The 15,636-nt window shown below is 37.1% G+C and overlaps 1 protein-coding gene across 1 annotated transcript; it reads left to right on the top strand.

Moving 5' to 3' along the window:
- Positions 1–1,712: 1,712 nt before the first annotated feature.
- LOC132287093 (protein PHYTOCHROME-DEPENDENT LATE-FLOWERING) lies at positions 1,713–15,012 on the top strand. The gene is made up of 12 exons (XM_059789595.1): positions 1,713–2,231; positions 2,993–3,035; positions 3,154–3,218; positions 3,349–3,432; positions 4,167–4,247; positions 5,403–5,564; positions 5,640–5,738; positions 5,824–7,199; positions 7,655–7,881; positions 7,978–8,123; positions 12,711–12,749; positions 12,877–15,012. Exons 1-12 carry the CDS (start codon positions 2,070–2,072, stop codon positions 14,425–14,427), a joined length of 4,035 nt encoding a protein of 1,344 aa, XP_059645578.1. The 5' UTR covers positions 1,713–2,069; the 3' UTR covers positions 14,428–15,012.
- The last annotated feature ends 624 nt before the right edge of the window (positions 15,013–15,636 follow it).

Below are 15,636 nucleotides of genomic sequence, written 5' to 3' on the forward strand. Positions count from 1 at the left end.
TATTTGGTTACAAATATAAAAATATAAAATACGTAGGAATAGAGTAATAATAATCATTTTATTTTTTAGTTGGACAAATTTAAAATTTAGAATGAAATAAATTTTAAATTGAATTTTTCAAAATATCCTATTATTAACAAATAAACTATATTAACAGAATAATATTCTTTTATAAATTTTTAAAAGAAATTACCGTGGTGGTAGATGGTGGTGATGATGGTGGTTGCAAAAGGCAATAGTGGTGTTGGTGGAAGGCAGTCGCGGTGGTGGAAGACGTCCATGGTGTGGGTGATGATGGTGGAAGGCAGTGTCAGTGGCAATGGTAGTGGTGGAAGGCGGCATTGGTGTAAGTGGTGGTGATAGAAGGCAATAGAGGTGATGATGGTGGTGGTAGTGGCGGAAGGCATTGGATGTGGAAGACAGTGGCGATAGAGGTGGCGATATATGGTGGAGATGGTGGTGGCGATGTGGGGGTGGTGGAAGGTGACAAAAGTGGAAGTGGTGGAAGGCAATATTGGTGTAGGTAAAAGGTGGTGGTGGTGGTGGTGGTGATAGTGGTGAGTGATAACGGTGGTGCAAGGCAATGGAGGTGGTGGTTGAAGGTGACAACAATGGTAACAATGGCAGTGCTGGGTGGTAGAAGATGGTGGTGGTGGAAAGTAATAGTGGTGGTGGAAGACAGTGGTGGCGTTGGAAGGCGGTGGTGGCGGTGGTGGCGGCGGTGAAGACAGTAGTGGTGGTGGAAGGCAGTATTTGTAGTTTTTGAACTTGAAACATGTGAATTTTTTAAGAATTTGATTTAAAAAAAAAAAAAAAAAAAGATTATTGGGAATAGAATGGTCATTCTATATGTTTAGTTGTGGAATGAATTTTCATTCTAATAGAATATCCATTCTCACTTTAAATTGCATACAAAGGAAAAGAATGATTGAAATTAACATAAAAGGAGTTAATGAAATATTATTATATTGTTATATACGAGCCGGTCAACACATTTCATAGACTCACCACAGCCCCTCCTTCTGGTACATAAGTTTAATTTTAGGAATATTTAATGTTTACCAAAATAAAATAAAAATATATAAACATACTGTTGGAGATGGAAAAAATTTACACATTATAGGTGACAGTGTATATTTTACACAAAATGATATTTTAACATACAACTGGAGATGCTGCAATGAATATTTTTTATATTTTATCGGTGTTTCCAAAATTAGTGAAAAGTTCTAGCAGTCCCCCACACATTCAAAACTAGGGTGAGCAAATTATTCTTGAATCTGCGAATTCGATTCGAATCGGTGCAATCCGTTCGGATTGAATCGAATTGATACACCCACGAATTGGTAACAGATTCAAAAAAATTGAATCCGTAACTCACGAATCGGACTACGAATTGGACCGTTAAAAATTCGATCCAATTCATAAGACTGATCCGATCCGATCTGTGAAATTTATATATATTTTTTCAAAAAATATATTAGTTAATGATAATTTCATGGACTCTAAAAATGTATTAGTTAATAATAATTGAAATATATAAATTAATATTAATAAATTAAAATTTTATCTATTGAGTTATAGTTAAAAAATAAATAAATGATATATAATATTAATTATAAAAATAAAAATAAATAATTTAGATAAAATTTAATTCATACAATTTAATTCGCGAATTCAATTTGATGGGTTATTAAACGGATTCCATCCAAACAGATGGGTGGCAAGGTAAAATTTGTATCCATCCGGAGCCGATCGAATTAGGAAAAACGGAGGCTTCTTAGCGTCCATAGCCAAATCGGACACACAACTCCTCGTTACTCACCGTTGGTCCGAATCCAAGCTGTTGTCCCAAGTAGCTTCTCGCTCTCTACATTTATGTAGTTGTATCTGAGATTATATTAATCTCGTAGATCAAACACACTGCCTGTCTATCTATCTACACCGCTCGACCACATACTAGGGTTTTTCTCTACAAAAACACTCATTATAGGCATTTTCGTGCATTCGATTCATGTCAATCTTCAAAAGCCCCGAACCAACAGAATCGTGAATTTCAGACACGAGAGATGGGGATTTCGTTTAAGGTCTCAAAGACCGGTAAAAGGTTTCGCCCCAAACCATTCCAGTCCGAGGCTGCTGTAGAAGACGACGTCGTCCAGAGTTCCAAAACTAGTAGTCGAATTCTCGGCAAGACTAATTCTACTTCAGCATCTACCCGGAAGCTCGAGGTAATTTCTATTCGTCATTGAATAATTTTCCTGCGAAATTTGTCAATTTCATTGATTTTTGTTTCTAAAATATAGGCTTTTTATTGATTGAATTTTATTTATTTATTTATTTCTGGTGTTGATAGTTTGAATTGCACAAGCTTGAAAGCTATTCACTTTGCTTTTAGCTTTTCAAAAAATTGTGTTAATCTGGAGAAACTCATTTGTTACTTCAGGAAACTTTGAAGATACTGTGTGTGTATTATGCAGTCCATAGTCAGATTTTTTGGTAACTTATCAGGGGAAAGAAATTAGATCTTTAGGTTAAGCTCTAGTTGGTTGTTGAGGAAATCAGAAAAATCAATGAATTAACTCTTTTCAGGGCAGTTTGTTTTTTTCTCTTTTTTTATTTTTATTTAGTTAGTTTTTTTCTCTTTTTTTATTTTTATTTTTATTTCCTGTCACTGTTATTTTGGACCTCACTGAACATATGGAAATGAATCAATAGAGAAAAGAAGGTGCATAAGTTATTTAATTTTCTAAGCAAAGAGGGTTAAGATATTTTTTCCCCGCTGAAGAAACAATGTTGCATATCCTTATAGGGTGACTAGTGAATGTATTACTTGATTGCAACCCTTGAATTTTGCAGAACATTGGAGTTTGGGCAGAATATAATTAGTTTGGAGATCTTATTGGAAACATGTAGATTTGGCTAGTTGATATGGTTGCTCTTATCTTTTTTCCTTTTTTCCTCTAACAATTTCAATTATTTTGTGATATAGGCTAACGTCACTGAATGCAACAAGGATGTTGCTGGAATCTCCGGTTTGTCTATTTCTTCTAAAGGAGTTCTTATATCTACTAGGATGCGAGAATTTGTTTTTAGTTGTTATCCCTGTTTCTTTGGCATTCTGAGTATGTTGGTTCTTCCTGTTTTTGTCAGAGAATGAAGTTTCATTCACTTTAAATCTCTTCCCAGATGGATATTCCATTGGAAAATCCTCAGAGGTTTGTTATAAAATATATTTACTGCATCGGCATAAACAATAAAGTCACTAGAATGAGAATTTGTCTTTTTTCTTCCCCAGCCATTACTATTGTGGCTTCTAATTTTGTTTTGAATTTTTTCAATTTTCAGAATGAAATCGGGCATCTGGCTACCCTTCAAGACGTTCCAAAGTTTTTACATCCATATGATAGGACATCTGAAACTCTCTTCTCCGTGAGTATCTAGTTAATGTATAAAATTTATTCTCGGTGATTGGTTCCTTATGTTCCATTCTTGAACCTTCTGATTACGTGAGCCTATATGTTAAGGTCATTGCCCATTGTTGGTCCCCAATAATTGGGGGTGTTGGGAGGGAGGTGAAGACCTCAAAATTGTTGATATTAATTAAAAAATGGTTCCCTTTTGTCTTGAACTTGATTTTAAGGTTTGGCAGCCTGAAATTTTACCTGAAATTTTACCATTGCAGCATGCAATTCTTTATTTACTAGTCCTGTGGTAGATATATTTTTCTCATCCTAATTTCTTAATCCATCAATTGAGTGGTTGCATAATAGTTTTACCATTGGGGCTATATATTTCCACGAGAAAGTTGAAATTTAATGTAGTTTTAAATATCTATTTACTGCTTGTGTTGGCCTGTTTACATGTAGAATGTTTTGATTACGCAATGTGAATGGAGAAAAAGGGATTAAACTGACTTTGCCAAGCGTTAATTATTTTTTTTCCCCTTCTAATGTGAATGTCCGTTGACTTCTTCTTTTGTAATCAGGAGATAATTCTATTAAAATAGAGGTCCCTGTTTTACTTCCTATTTCTACTTCCTCGTTGAAATATGCATGATAATAATGCTCACACACACACACACACACACATGCTAGTGTTTATTGTGTCTTTTTTACTTCTCTGTGTCTTACTTTTTTTTAATCTGTGTATTCATGCATTTGGAGGCAATTGAGTCTGGCTGGTTGCCTGGAAATATTCTGGATGACATACCCTGCAAATATGTTGATGGAACACTTGTGTGTGAGGTAAGTTATCTAAACTCAGGTTTAAAGCTTTTAGATAATTTTATAATATGTATGGCATGAACATTAGTGACTTGATAATACCTGTTTATGAAACTCAAAATTGCATATGCGATGTGCATATAACGCAAGAAAATGCAGCCCTGCTGCTGGAGTTTCGTGCTATATATGTAAGTATAATAACCAATCCCCGCTAACTATATAGATTTATAAAGTTGCGAAGTTATAAAGCTGGTTGAAACTTTCTTTTGAACAATACCTCCATGGTATAGGATTGCTTTTTATTCTTAATAAGCAATTAATTGACAGAATAGTGGTTAGCATTTAATACACTAAAAGGTTTTGACATTTTCAATTATAATTTTAATAGATCCTAATCTGTATTTTTGCTCACACCCCCTCCTTACTATCACTGAGTTGTTGTCATTGCACCACCGGCAACCCATGCTTTATCTGTCAACAATGCTCTATTATCCTAACCATACCACGACGAATCACCTTCACTGCTTAGACTGTCACATCACCACTGCTACTTCAAAGTTGCGTGGTGTAGCGGGCCAAGTTTGTACTATTGCCACCAGCACCACTCTGTTCTCAACCATCTCTTAGTGTATGTAAGATTTAAAGGAAGGACATGAATGAAGGCGTGTGCATACACGAGGAAAAGTTGTATCAGGCACGGATCTACTGTGGAGGGGGCATCCGCCGGCCCCCCCCCCCCCCCCCCCCCCCCGGATTTTTATTTATTTATTATATATATATATTATATACCCCTGAATTAAAAATTTATTGTATTATATACCTATAAAATTTTGAAATCGTCCCCACTGAAATGTCAGTAAAACCCCACTATATAAGTTTGCCCCCACTCACATAATTTTCTAGGTCCGTCACTAGTTTTCTGCATTACATGTGATCAAAAAAACAAGATGATGGGGCTTACAGCTTACAGTCATACATTAAAGATCTGGCCTGAGCAAAAGCTAACCTGCCTAGGTTGTTGTGATTACCTCTTCTGTCTGGTTATATTTGATTGTACATATCTTTTAAGACTAACCATTCAAAAATACTTTTTTCATTAAGAGTGCATAGAGGATGTAATCATCTTAAATGGATTGGTTTAAGAAGTTTTAATCTGTAATATTGGAATTATTGTAGGTGCGAGATTATCGGAAGTGTGCTTCTGAATCAGGGCTTAATATTCCTTCTGTGGATGGTTCTCCTACAGTAAATAAACTTCGTCTTAGGATGTCGTTAGAGAATGTAGTGAAGGATATCCCATTGATTTCAGATAATACTTGGACATATGGTGATCTGATGGTAAGATTGATCCACTCTTTTTCCCTGGTTAAAAGGATATAGCACCATTTTATTGATATTTTCTCTTGGCTGTAGGAAGTGGAGTCCCGGATATTAAAAGCTCTGCAACCTAAACTATGTCTAGACCCTGCTCCTAAGTTAGATAGACTCTCCGATAACCCAGTTCCTGCTAAGGTAACAAATTCTGAACTTGATTATTTTTTCTTTGACTGGAGAAATGGGTTTCTCATAACTGAACGTTGTTGAACTTTATTTGCAGCTAAATTTGGCTATGTGCAGTTTGCGGAGGAAAAGACTGAGGCAGATGCCAGAAATTACTGTTACATCAAATAATAAAATCCATGGGAAGAAAGTTTGCATAGATAGAGTGCCGGAAAGCTCAAACTGCAGGTTGGGAGAATCAGGACCTGTATCTGGCAATTTTTTGCCGCAGCCTGTCCATGAGAATTTCTCTACTCAAAATGTTGGTCCAAGCAATATGCTGACCTCAAGACCTAAAAGCTTTGTTCCAGATGCGTCTGTTCCAGCATTGCCTTTAGCGTCTCACCAATCAAAATATCAAACTGGGGTCGGGAACCCAAGAATTATGCAGGATCAAGGGTCAGGACCTGTTTTGAATGCACCTGGGGCTACTGCTGGTCAGGACATGATGATCTCATCCTACACTGACAATCTAAACTCTAATGCCTTTTCTGTTCATGATAAGAGGGAAACTCAAGATGGGCAGTTGTCGCCTTTATCCAGTTTGAATAAGAGAGCTAGGCCCACTCCTGTAGGTCCCGATGGTAGTCAACAGCAGCATATAGGGCCACGTGTGGACAGCTTCCTTGCATCGGATTCACACTGGAAGAATACACTGTTACAGCAGCAGCAATCATTTGCTAGAGGACTTCAGTATGCAACTACTGGCATGCAGAAGTATCCCCAGCAGATGTTTGAAGGGGGTTTAAATCGGGAGGTTGGCGCGATGTCGTTCACTGTGGGACAGCAAGGGATGAGATTTAGTGCAAAGGAAGAGCCAGTCGAGTTAGACAGATTGGACAAGCCAGAGCTCAATCGAAATAAAAATGAAATGCACATGGCTGAAACAGGTACGAACCATATGGATCCTCAGCAGTCACAGATGCAGCAAAGGTTACCTCAGCATGCATTTATGAGATCTCAGTCTCCCTGGAATAATCTTGGTCAGCCTATTGAGAATAGTTCTAGGAAGGAGGACCAGTTTCAGAAAAGGAAATTAGTGCAAAGTCCCAGGGTTTCTGCTGGTGGTTTACCTCAATCTCCCTTGTCATCCAAATCTGGAGAATTTTCTAGTGGTTCAATAGGACCCCAATTCGGACCAGTTGCAACATCATCTGTACTTGGATCATCACAAAAGGAGAAGTCAGTAGTCACCTCAGTTCCTGCAGTTGGCGGCATGACATCTTTGACATCTAATGATTCCATGCAGCGGCAACACAAATGGAGATCAAATTCCCTCCCCAAGACCCCAGCAATGAGTGGAGTTGGGTCACCTGTTAGTGTTGGTAATATGAGTGTTCCATTTAACACAAGCAGTCCTCCAGTTGGAACTCAACCTTTGGCTGATCCAGTCATGCTTGAAAGGTTCTCAAACATTGAAAAAGTGGCTATGAGGTATAATGTCAATCAAACTGCAGTGATATTACAGCAATTCACAAATTTCTTTTTTTGCTCATGTTGTAAATATTGTAAATTAACATCATTTAATGCAGTTAATATTGTAAATAAATATTATTCTTTTAGCGTCTTGGTGTTTGACTCTTAAGACAAGTATGTAAATGTAACTATTGTCTTGGTCAAAATGAACCTCTACCCAGGTTCATGTCTGACTAATGGGTTATATATAAATCTCCGTGTTCCTTTGTTCCGAACTTTATAAAGTCAGATCGTGGGATCTTTAATCAGGCAATATTCTTGCTTGGAGCAGTCAATAAAAGATATAATAAAATAATGTCACTTATTATTTGATTCACATAATTAATAGCCGTTTTTCGCATCCTCTTAATCTCCTTGGATGTTCCTATTAAAAAGTTACATGAATGGCAACAGAATAACCATTCTGCTTTTAGGTATCAACTTATTGGCAAAAAGAATAAGGTGGATGAGTGCCACATCAGGAAAGCCAATACATATCCTGTGCAGCAGCTGTTGCTTCAACTCTCCAGTGATTCCAATAACGAGAATTTCAGAGATGAAACATGTGCAATGCCATTATCAAAGTCAATTGTAGGTGGCAGCATGAATATTTGCAAGATAAGAGTCTTGAATTTCGTGCAGTCAGAGCGCATACTTCAAGGTTTACCAGATTCAAATAGTTAGATTTCTGGCACTCAGTAAGATCTAATTAATTTTTCATTCTTTCCTTTGCTAACAGTTCCATTTTTACTGTCAGGAAATGGTTTTCCTATTGTTCCCAGGGCACGAACTAGAATGATCATGTCAGAGAAGCCAGATGGTACTGTAGCAATGCATTATGGAGACATAGAAGATGGTGATTTTTTGACTGCAGAGGATTATCTTCCTACATTGCCCAATACTGTGAGTGTTATTACATTTGGATGTTCTTATGATTCATGGTACTGCATAAACAACTAATTCACGCATTTGCACACTAACGAGGATTCTCATCTAAAATTGATTGAATGGTCCATACACTTTTGAGTCAGCAACCCAATTCCTTCTTCACCAATCCCCCAATCAAAAATAGATTGAAAATAGTTTTCTCTTACTAGTCTTGTTTTGAGGTTCTTCTCTTCCTATACTTAGCGGTTTAATTTGTATCAATGTACATATTCTATTGCGGATATATTGAATATCAATAGGATATTGTATTAAAAAACTGATTTTTTCCCCCCCTTCTTTCTAACTTAAGAGTCAATTATCGAGAGATAACTGCTGTGGATGGTCTGATACTGAAAAAACGGGGATCTCCTCTAGATGGAAGAAGATTCTCTTTGGAAAGTAATTTTGTCCCATCTGCTAGAGCTGAGCAAGCAATAGTCATTACTAAGAGACATCCTGGTATCTATATTTTGTCATTCGAAGGTCTCTTTTAGTAGTTTCCATTACAAAAAAAATTCAATTTTTGTGCTCTATCCATGTATCCTTATACCATCTCTACGAAATACCAACCGATATAGACTAATCTTGGGTTAAGTGCTTTAACCACCACCCCCCCCCCCCCCCCGACACCCTGTAGTATACTCTGCATAACACTTTCACCCCTTACTTTTTAAAATGTGCTATGTCACCCCTTATTTCTGAAAAAAATATCGAAAACACCACTCAAATCACTTTTCTGCGAAAAGTGACAAAGTAATTGTAATATGCCTGTTTTGCTCTTTTACCTTTCCGAAAATGCCTTTGGCTTGTTTGTTATATATATTTGCTTTATGTAGGGGTGTTAAGTGCACTTCAACCTTTATTTAACCCACTTTTGAGGTTATCAACTCTCCCTACATATTTCCTCTACAGCAGTGTATTTTGAGGAGCTCTCTCTCTCTTTCAGCTCTCACTCCCTACAATAATCTCACATGGAGACATCATTCAATCATGTACTTAACTATAACCCACTTTTGTGCTGACTTGGACAAAGTGACGATGTTAATTATGCTTAGCAATTGGATAAAATAATTATTGTGGGTAGGCCAAAAAGAAAGAGGAAAATACAAGTAACATAGATATTTGATATATCATACTATTACAATTAGTTTTTTTAATGATTGATTGTAATATACATGCACAAATAATAGGAGAAACTAACCTCTTCGCTTTCAATTATGTAAATTCATTATGACTTTCATTAAAGGCAAAAGAATTGTTGTTAGTGGGAACACTGGGATGTTATTAACAAAGCTGACTAAAATCTTAAATTTCCAATTCTATTATTTGAACATTTAGGATATAATTAGAAAATTAATAAAATCTCAAGTTCAAGGCGTAGACAATCACTAAAAATATTATGCAAAATAATACTTCTAAGCCAAAAGAATTGGACGACTTATGCAAAGATCAAGCCCAACTTCCAATCACATCAATAAAAACTCCAACTTAGAAAAAGATGCCATATTTATCAATAAAAAGTATTAGCTGTCAAAAGAATTTTTTAAGTGTGGGTTAGGATAAGTACATAGACCCAAACCATGTCATATAATCATATTAGAGGGGTGTATTTTTTGGTCATTTCACGAAACGATATTTTTAAAAATAATGTGAGAAATGTTTATGCAAGAAGGGTAATTTGGTCAATGTCTTACTTTAATGTGTTTTCAATTTTTTTTTTTTTGGGGGGGGGGGGGGGGGGGGGTGGGGGTGTGGGGGTTTTAGTGCACAAGAGAGGGTTGATTTACACTGTAAGGATAGTAAAGGAGTGTTAAGTGCACTTCAACTAATGATCTTAGAAGGGATATAATGAAATTCTTTGATTGTTCTTCCAGAAGAATGATCCATTTAATTTGACGAGTGGGACCAACAAACAATAAATTATAACATAACAAATATAAAAATTCTAAATATAGATAATAGATAAGCAGAGTGTTCTTTTATTTGAAACGCCTCATGATCTCCAACCAATTATGTGCTTCAATATAAATTATCGGGGGCAAGTGTTATAGCTTGATTTTGATACTCAGCGGCTCGATCGAACCAAGCCTCCACAAAATCTCCCCGTCGAATGGCTTGTTTTCCCCGGTCGGAATAGGCAGGTCAATTCATTCCCTTAGAACTGTACTTGAGTGTTTCCTACCCCATACGACTCAGCAGTCAATTCTTGTATAGTGTCCCATTTTAATCTACCACATCTAATTGAATGAGATTTCTCACGTCTATCCCATTTTTTAGAAAGATGTTAATTACATGAGTTTCAAACTTAAATTTGGCAGGGGAGTATATTATTAGATTGTAAAATTTGAATTTTTCGTTTTTGAATCAAATGACATTTGATTCTTTTATTACATTTATATATATTTTATTACATATCGATTTCTAAGAGAGGCTTGGTGAAATAGACATATCTATGAAGATTTAATTACCATGAAAATATTAAGCCCCCACAAAATTTTGAAAAGCCCTACTCCCTCCGTCCCAAAATTCTCGATCATCTTTCTTTTTTCTTTTTTTTTCATGTCCCAAAATTCTTGTCCCTCGTGTAAAAAAGTAATTTACTTCCCAAAATATCCCCTATTTTTTAAAAACTTATCCCAACTAACACTATTTTAAATGGGTAGTCTTGTAGTTTTGGAAGGGGACAATGCATTAAATGCTTGTCGCTGTAAAACGTTGGAATTCCAAAGAAGCCCAAAATTTGTGGGACAGAGGGAGTATTTAATTGAGCTCTAGGAATAGTTGAAATTAAAATATATTAATAAGATTTACTTACCAAAAAAATATTATTAACAAGAAAGCCCCACAAAGTTAATAGATAATCTCAATTGGAATCTTTTAAGCTTTATTTTTGGAAATTCACATTTATATGCAAAAAAGAAAGAAAGAAAGAGAGAATATAAAACACATTTTTTTTCTTCTTTTCGTAGTTTTACTATTTTTTAACTTTGGATAGTTCAGAAATCATAACTGGTATTGCACTACAATAATAGTCCAGAATGATCTATCTTTAGTTACGTGAAGAGGAGTTCTTGCTCCTCTTCCGATGACTTAGTTAATTTTCTGGATTCTTTGGGTCCTTAGGTCCCCGTTCCCCTTTTGAACGCTTCTTAATCGATTATTATTTATCAACAAAAAAAAAGAGTCCAGAATGGTCTGTTATTTATTTATTTATTTTTTCTCTTCTATGCTTATATTTACTTACTAGGAATAAACTAACTTTGCTTGGGAGGGAAAGTTTACATAGGCTTTAATATATCACAAGGGGAGAGATATTGGAGATCAAAAAAATAAAGTTGGATGGTTAGGTGGAATAGCTTTTGGCATATTGTGTGGTTGACCATGCCTCTGGAATTGAACAGAAAATTTTGTAAAACAACTATTAAAACAATCATGATGTTCGAAATAACATCTTTATGAAATGACCATGGTTGTATGTTGATACGTATATGCTGTAAGATGATATAGTATAAAATTAGAAATGAATAAACATGTTGGAGGGTAGAAGTGACACCCATTAGAGAAAAGTTGCCTGGAATTGATAAGATGACTTTACTATGTGTGGCAAAGACCAGTAACTGCACTATTAAGAAAGAGTGACATTATTCACATTGAGGGGAAGGTGAAGGTGAAGGTGAAGGTGAAGGTTAAAATTGAGCTAGATAGGATAGCAAGGAAAGATATAGCAGCGTTTAGCCTAATTGAAGTTATGGCTTAGAAATAGTAAAGTGACTAAACAGGATTCACGAGCTGGCCCCTAGTTGAGGCAATGCTTTGTCGAGTTGAGTTTACATATTATAAAGGGTAAATAATGAATGTGCGGTTAGTCTTCTTTGAAGGTCCTCCGGTTGGTGCTTCCTTAAATACCTTCTGAGGATATGTACTTCTTGGATTTCATGCATGTTTCTGTTTTTGTAATCTATCCTAAACTTCCCAGCCCTCAATGTCTTTACCTCCACTACAATTGTCTAGTGCTCATGTCATTGTATTGGTGGTGCAAACATTCTACCCCATAAAGTATGGGAGAAGAAATCGCAGTGGTCTTTATTGGATTACGATCTTTCAGAAAGCCCATGACATGGGGAAAATTTCATCTATGTTCTAGAAAAGATTTGCTTTTCTGTTTTCAATATCCTATTGTGCACTTGCAACTAGTGATCTACGGTAGCCAGTTTCATAGATAGACAGGGTGACATGACGTGTTAGGATGAGCCTCAAGTTCTTCAGAAGCCTCAAGTTCTTGTACTCCATTTAGAATGTTCGTGCCTGTTTGGTTCAATATTCTGAAAACAGAAAATAACTTTATGAAATTAGGCCTTCCTTTAACTCAATTCTTAGATAATTGTTTTCATGAAACTGTTGATTGAACAAATTTTTAGTTCTTTGTTTTTTTGTTTTTTGAGAACAACAAATTATTCTTAGAAAACTGAACCAAGAAAGCCTTTTTACTTCATAAGGATAGTTTTTGCAAGTATGCATCTTCTATTGCTTTGACTTACATAGCTGGCTATCCCTGTAAAACAGCACTCTGCGGACTTACTGGCAGCACAGTTCCTTTCACGGGTATGTTCCCTTTGAAGATTTTATTTTTATTTTTTTAAACCCGTTCCCTTTGAAGTTAGAAATCATGATTTGAAGTTTTGATTCCCTTCTATATGATATGATAAGGTAAAATGATCTGCTTAAACAGATGATAGTCGAAGGACATCATGCAGAAGATCATGTCCAACCTAAACCAATCCGCATGAATCGTGCCTCAAGCAGTCAATCTAATGCTCCTGGAATCCCTCAAAACAATGCAGCAGTCGAGATGCAGCAATATTCAGAGGCAGTTTCTGGTCAGCCATCCAATGAAATTGCAAAGCCAAGTAACAGTGGTAACGCATCTATAAACCCGTCTCAAAATCCATCAGGCACAAGGATGCTACCACCTGGAAATGCTCAGGCCTTACAGATCTCTCAAGGACTCTTGCCTGGGGTTTCAATGCCTGCTAGGCCTCAACAGCCTGACCCACAACCATCACTGCAACAACAGCAGCAGCAGCAGCAGCAGCAGCAGCAGTCCCAAAATCAGAACTCCTTGATGCAACAGCAGCATCAGCAGCATCCCCAGTTCCAAAGATCACCTCTTATGCTTGCATCAAATCCACTTTCACAATTGAACACAATGGGTCAGAACTCAAGCATGCAGTCGGGTAATCATATGGTTAATAAACCTTCGCCTCTTCAACTTCAGCTGTTACAGCAGCAACAGCAGCAGCAACAACAACAACAACAACAACAACAACAACAACAACCACAACAAATGCAGAGGAAAATGATGGTGGGACTTGGAAGCCTCGGTAATAACATGGTTGGGCTTGGAGGCCTTGGCAATGTCATGGGCATGGGGGCTGCAAGGGGGAAAGGAGGAACTGGAATTTCGGCACCAATGGGGTCTATTTCAGGCATTGGCAATGTGGGTCAGAACCCAATGAATCAAATCCAGGCTTCAAATATAAGCAATGCATTAACCCAGCAATTGCGTTCTGGAACACTAACGCCGGCACAAACTGCTATCATTGCAACAAAGCTTAGGATGACACAGAACAGAACAAACATGTTGGGGGGGCCTCAATCAAGTATAAGTGGGATGTCTGGAGCTAGACAGATGCACCCTGGCTCTACTGGTCTTTCAATGCTAGGTCATACTTTAAGTCGAGCTAACATGAACCCAATGCAGCGAGCAACAATGGCACCAATGGGTCCACCAAAATTGATGCCGGGAATGAATCTTTACATGAACCAACATCAGCAGCAACAGCAGCAACAACAACAACAGTTGCAGTTACAACAACAACAACAGTTGCAACAGTTTCAGCAGCAGCAGCAACAGCAACAGCAACAGCAACTACAGCTGCAGCAACAACAACAACAGCAGCAGCAGCAAGAAACTAGCTCACCACTACAGGCTGTTGTTTCGCCTCCGCAAGTGGGCTCACCATCAACCATGGGAATTCCACAGCAACTGAACCAACAGGCCCTGCAGCAGCAGGCTAGCCCACAACAAATGAGCCAGCGAACTCCAATGAGCCCGCAACTGAGCTCGGGAGCTATCCATGCCATGAGTGCTGGTAATCCAGAAGCTTGTCCAGCAAGCCCTCAGTTGAGTTCACAGACCCTTGGTTCAGTTGGTAGTATTACAAATTCTCCTATGGAGCTGCAAGGTGTGAACAAAAGTAGCTCTGTTGGTAATGCATAGTCAAGATTAAAACGATTGGTTCAAATTCCTCATGTTGATGGTTTAGCTGCACTGGTTCTAAGCCCTTCAGCAGTTTCTTAAAGAGGTTGCAAACTAATGTTGTTGCTAAGTGATGGTATGGAGATTAATAAGGAGGCTGCTTTTATGGCTCATTTAAAATAAAGTCATGCTAAGGTTCAAAGAATTGATATTGGTTGGCGTCTGGATGAGGGTTACCTTGTACTACTGGGATGCAGTTGGATGTGTGAAACCTGCCAAGAAATAAGTCGAGACATTAAGTTACAATGTTAGGAACTGGCCAATCCATGGGTATACCATGAGCAGAATGGAAGTATATATATATATATATATATATTTTTTTTTTTCCTGGTTATATCTTTTTTTTTTTTTTTTCCTGGTCATGATTAATGTAAGCTGGTTGCTTGCATAAAAGTATAATTGGACTTGATTGAGTTTTGTTCGAATTTATATTTGCAGAGGGGACGATAATGACAGTTTAGCTATTTGTTTGTAAAAGGACCGCTGTTATTAACTTTAATCTAGATCTATACAAGGTAACAATGATAGCAGTGTTCTGCTTTGAAATGAGGAGATATGATGGCTTTGGAAAGTTCGGTAGAAGTATGTGGTACTGGTTGACTGGGAGGAATCTTGTTTCGTTTTTTTTTTTTTTTTGCCCTTTCCCCTACCGGTTAAGCTGACAGTACTGATTCTTTATTTTTTTCATAATTGGTATTCGCACACACATGCCTCGTGGAGGTTTAAATCCTTGACCACCCTTTGGAAAGTAAGAGTCTAATACGGCTAGGTTGTTGGCCCGTTGGTCTTTGGTAAAAAACTTGTAATAGCAGCGTATGGGAAAAACTTGATTTCAAAGGACAATAGACTTACCTACTCACCGATTCCAGAATGAATAAAAGTATGGATTTGGGGGCACGACTGAGCCTGAATTGCCCTTGCCCATAAAACTCGTGTCTATTGGATGAGCTTGGATGCTGTAACTTACATCCTTTAGCGTAAGATGTTAAACGACAACATGCTATGTGTGTGCATGTAAATAGTTGGTCTTTGTTGGAAATATCAAGTGCAACAAAAAAATGTTTATTATTATCTATAATTTTTCCTCCCATACACAACTACTACTCAGCAGAACAGGCTCACCAGCGTATCTTCATTATCTCAAGAAGAATCCTTTCATGTTCATGTTGT

The sequence above is a fragment of the Cornus florida genome, unplaced genomic scaffold, assembly GCF_030987335.1.
Source record: "Cornus florida cultivar Cherokee Brave unplaced genomic scaffold, ASM3098733v1 CherokeeBrave_3.0.0_Hap2_Chr11, whole genome shotgun sequence".
Lineage (NCBI taxonomy): Eukaryota > Viridiplantae > Streptophyta > Magnoliopsida > Cornales > Cornaceae > Cornus > Cornus florida.

What these genes read in the sequence shown, in the direction of transcription:
- LOC132287093 (XM_059789595.1), top strand. Translation starts at nt 2,070, where the DNA reads ATGGGGATTTCGTTTAAGGTCTCAAAGACCGGTAAAAGGTTTCGCCCC. An exon ending in ATGGAACACTTGTGTGTGAG is followed by an intron (nt 4,248 to 5,402) that starts GTAAGTTATCTA and finishes GAATTATTGTAG; the next exon opens with GTGCGAGATTATCGGAAGTG. An exon ending in GGACATATGGTGATCTGATG is followed by an intron (nt 5,565 to 5,639) that starts GTAAGATTGATC and finishes TCTTGGCTGTAG; the next exon opens with GAAGTGGAGTCCCGGATATT.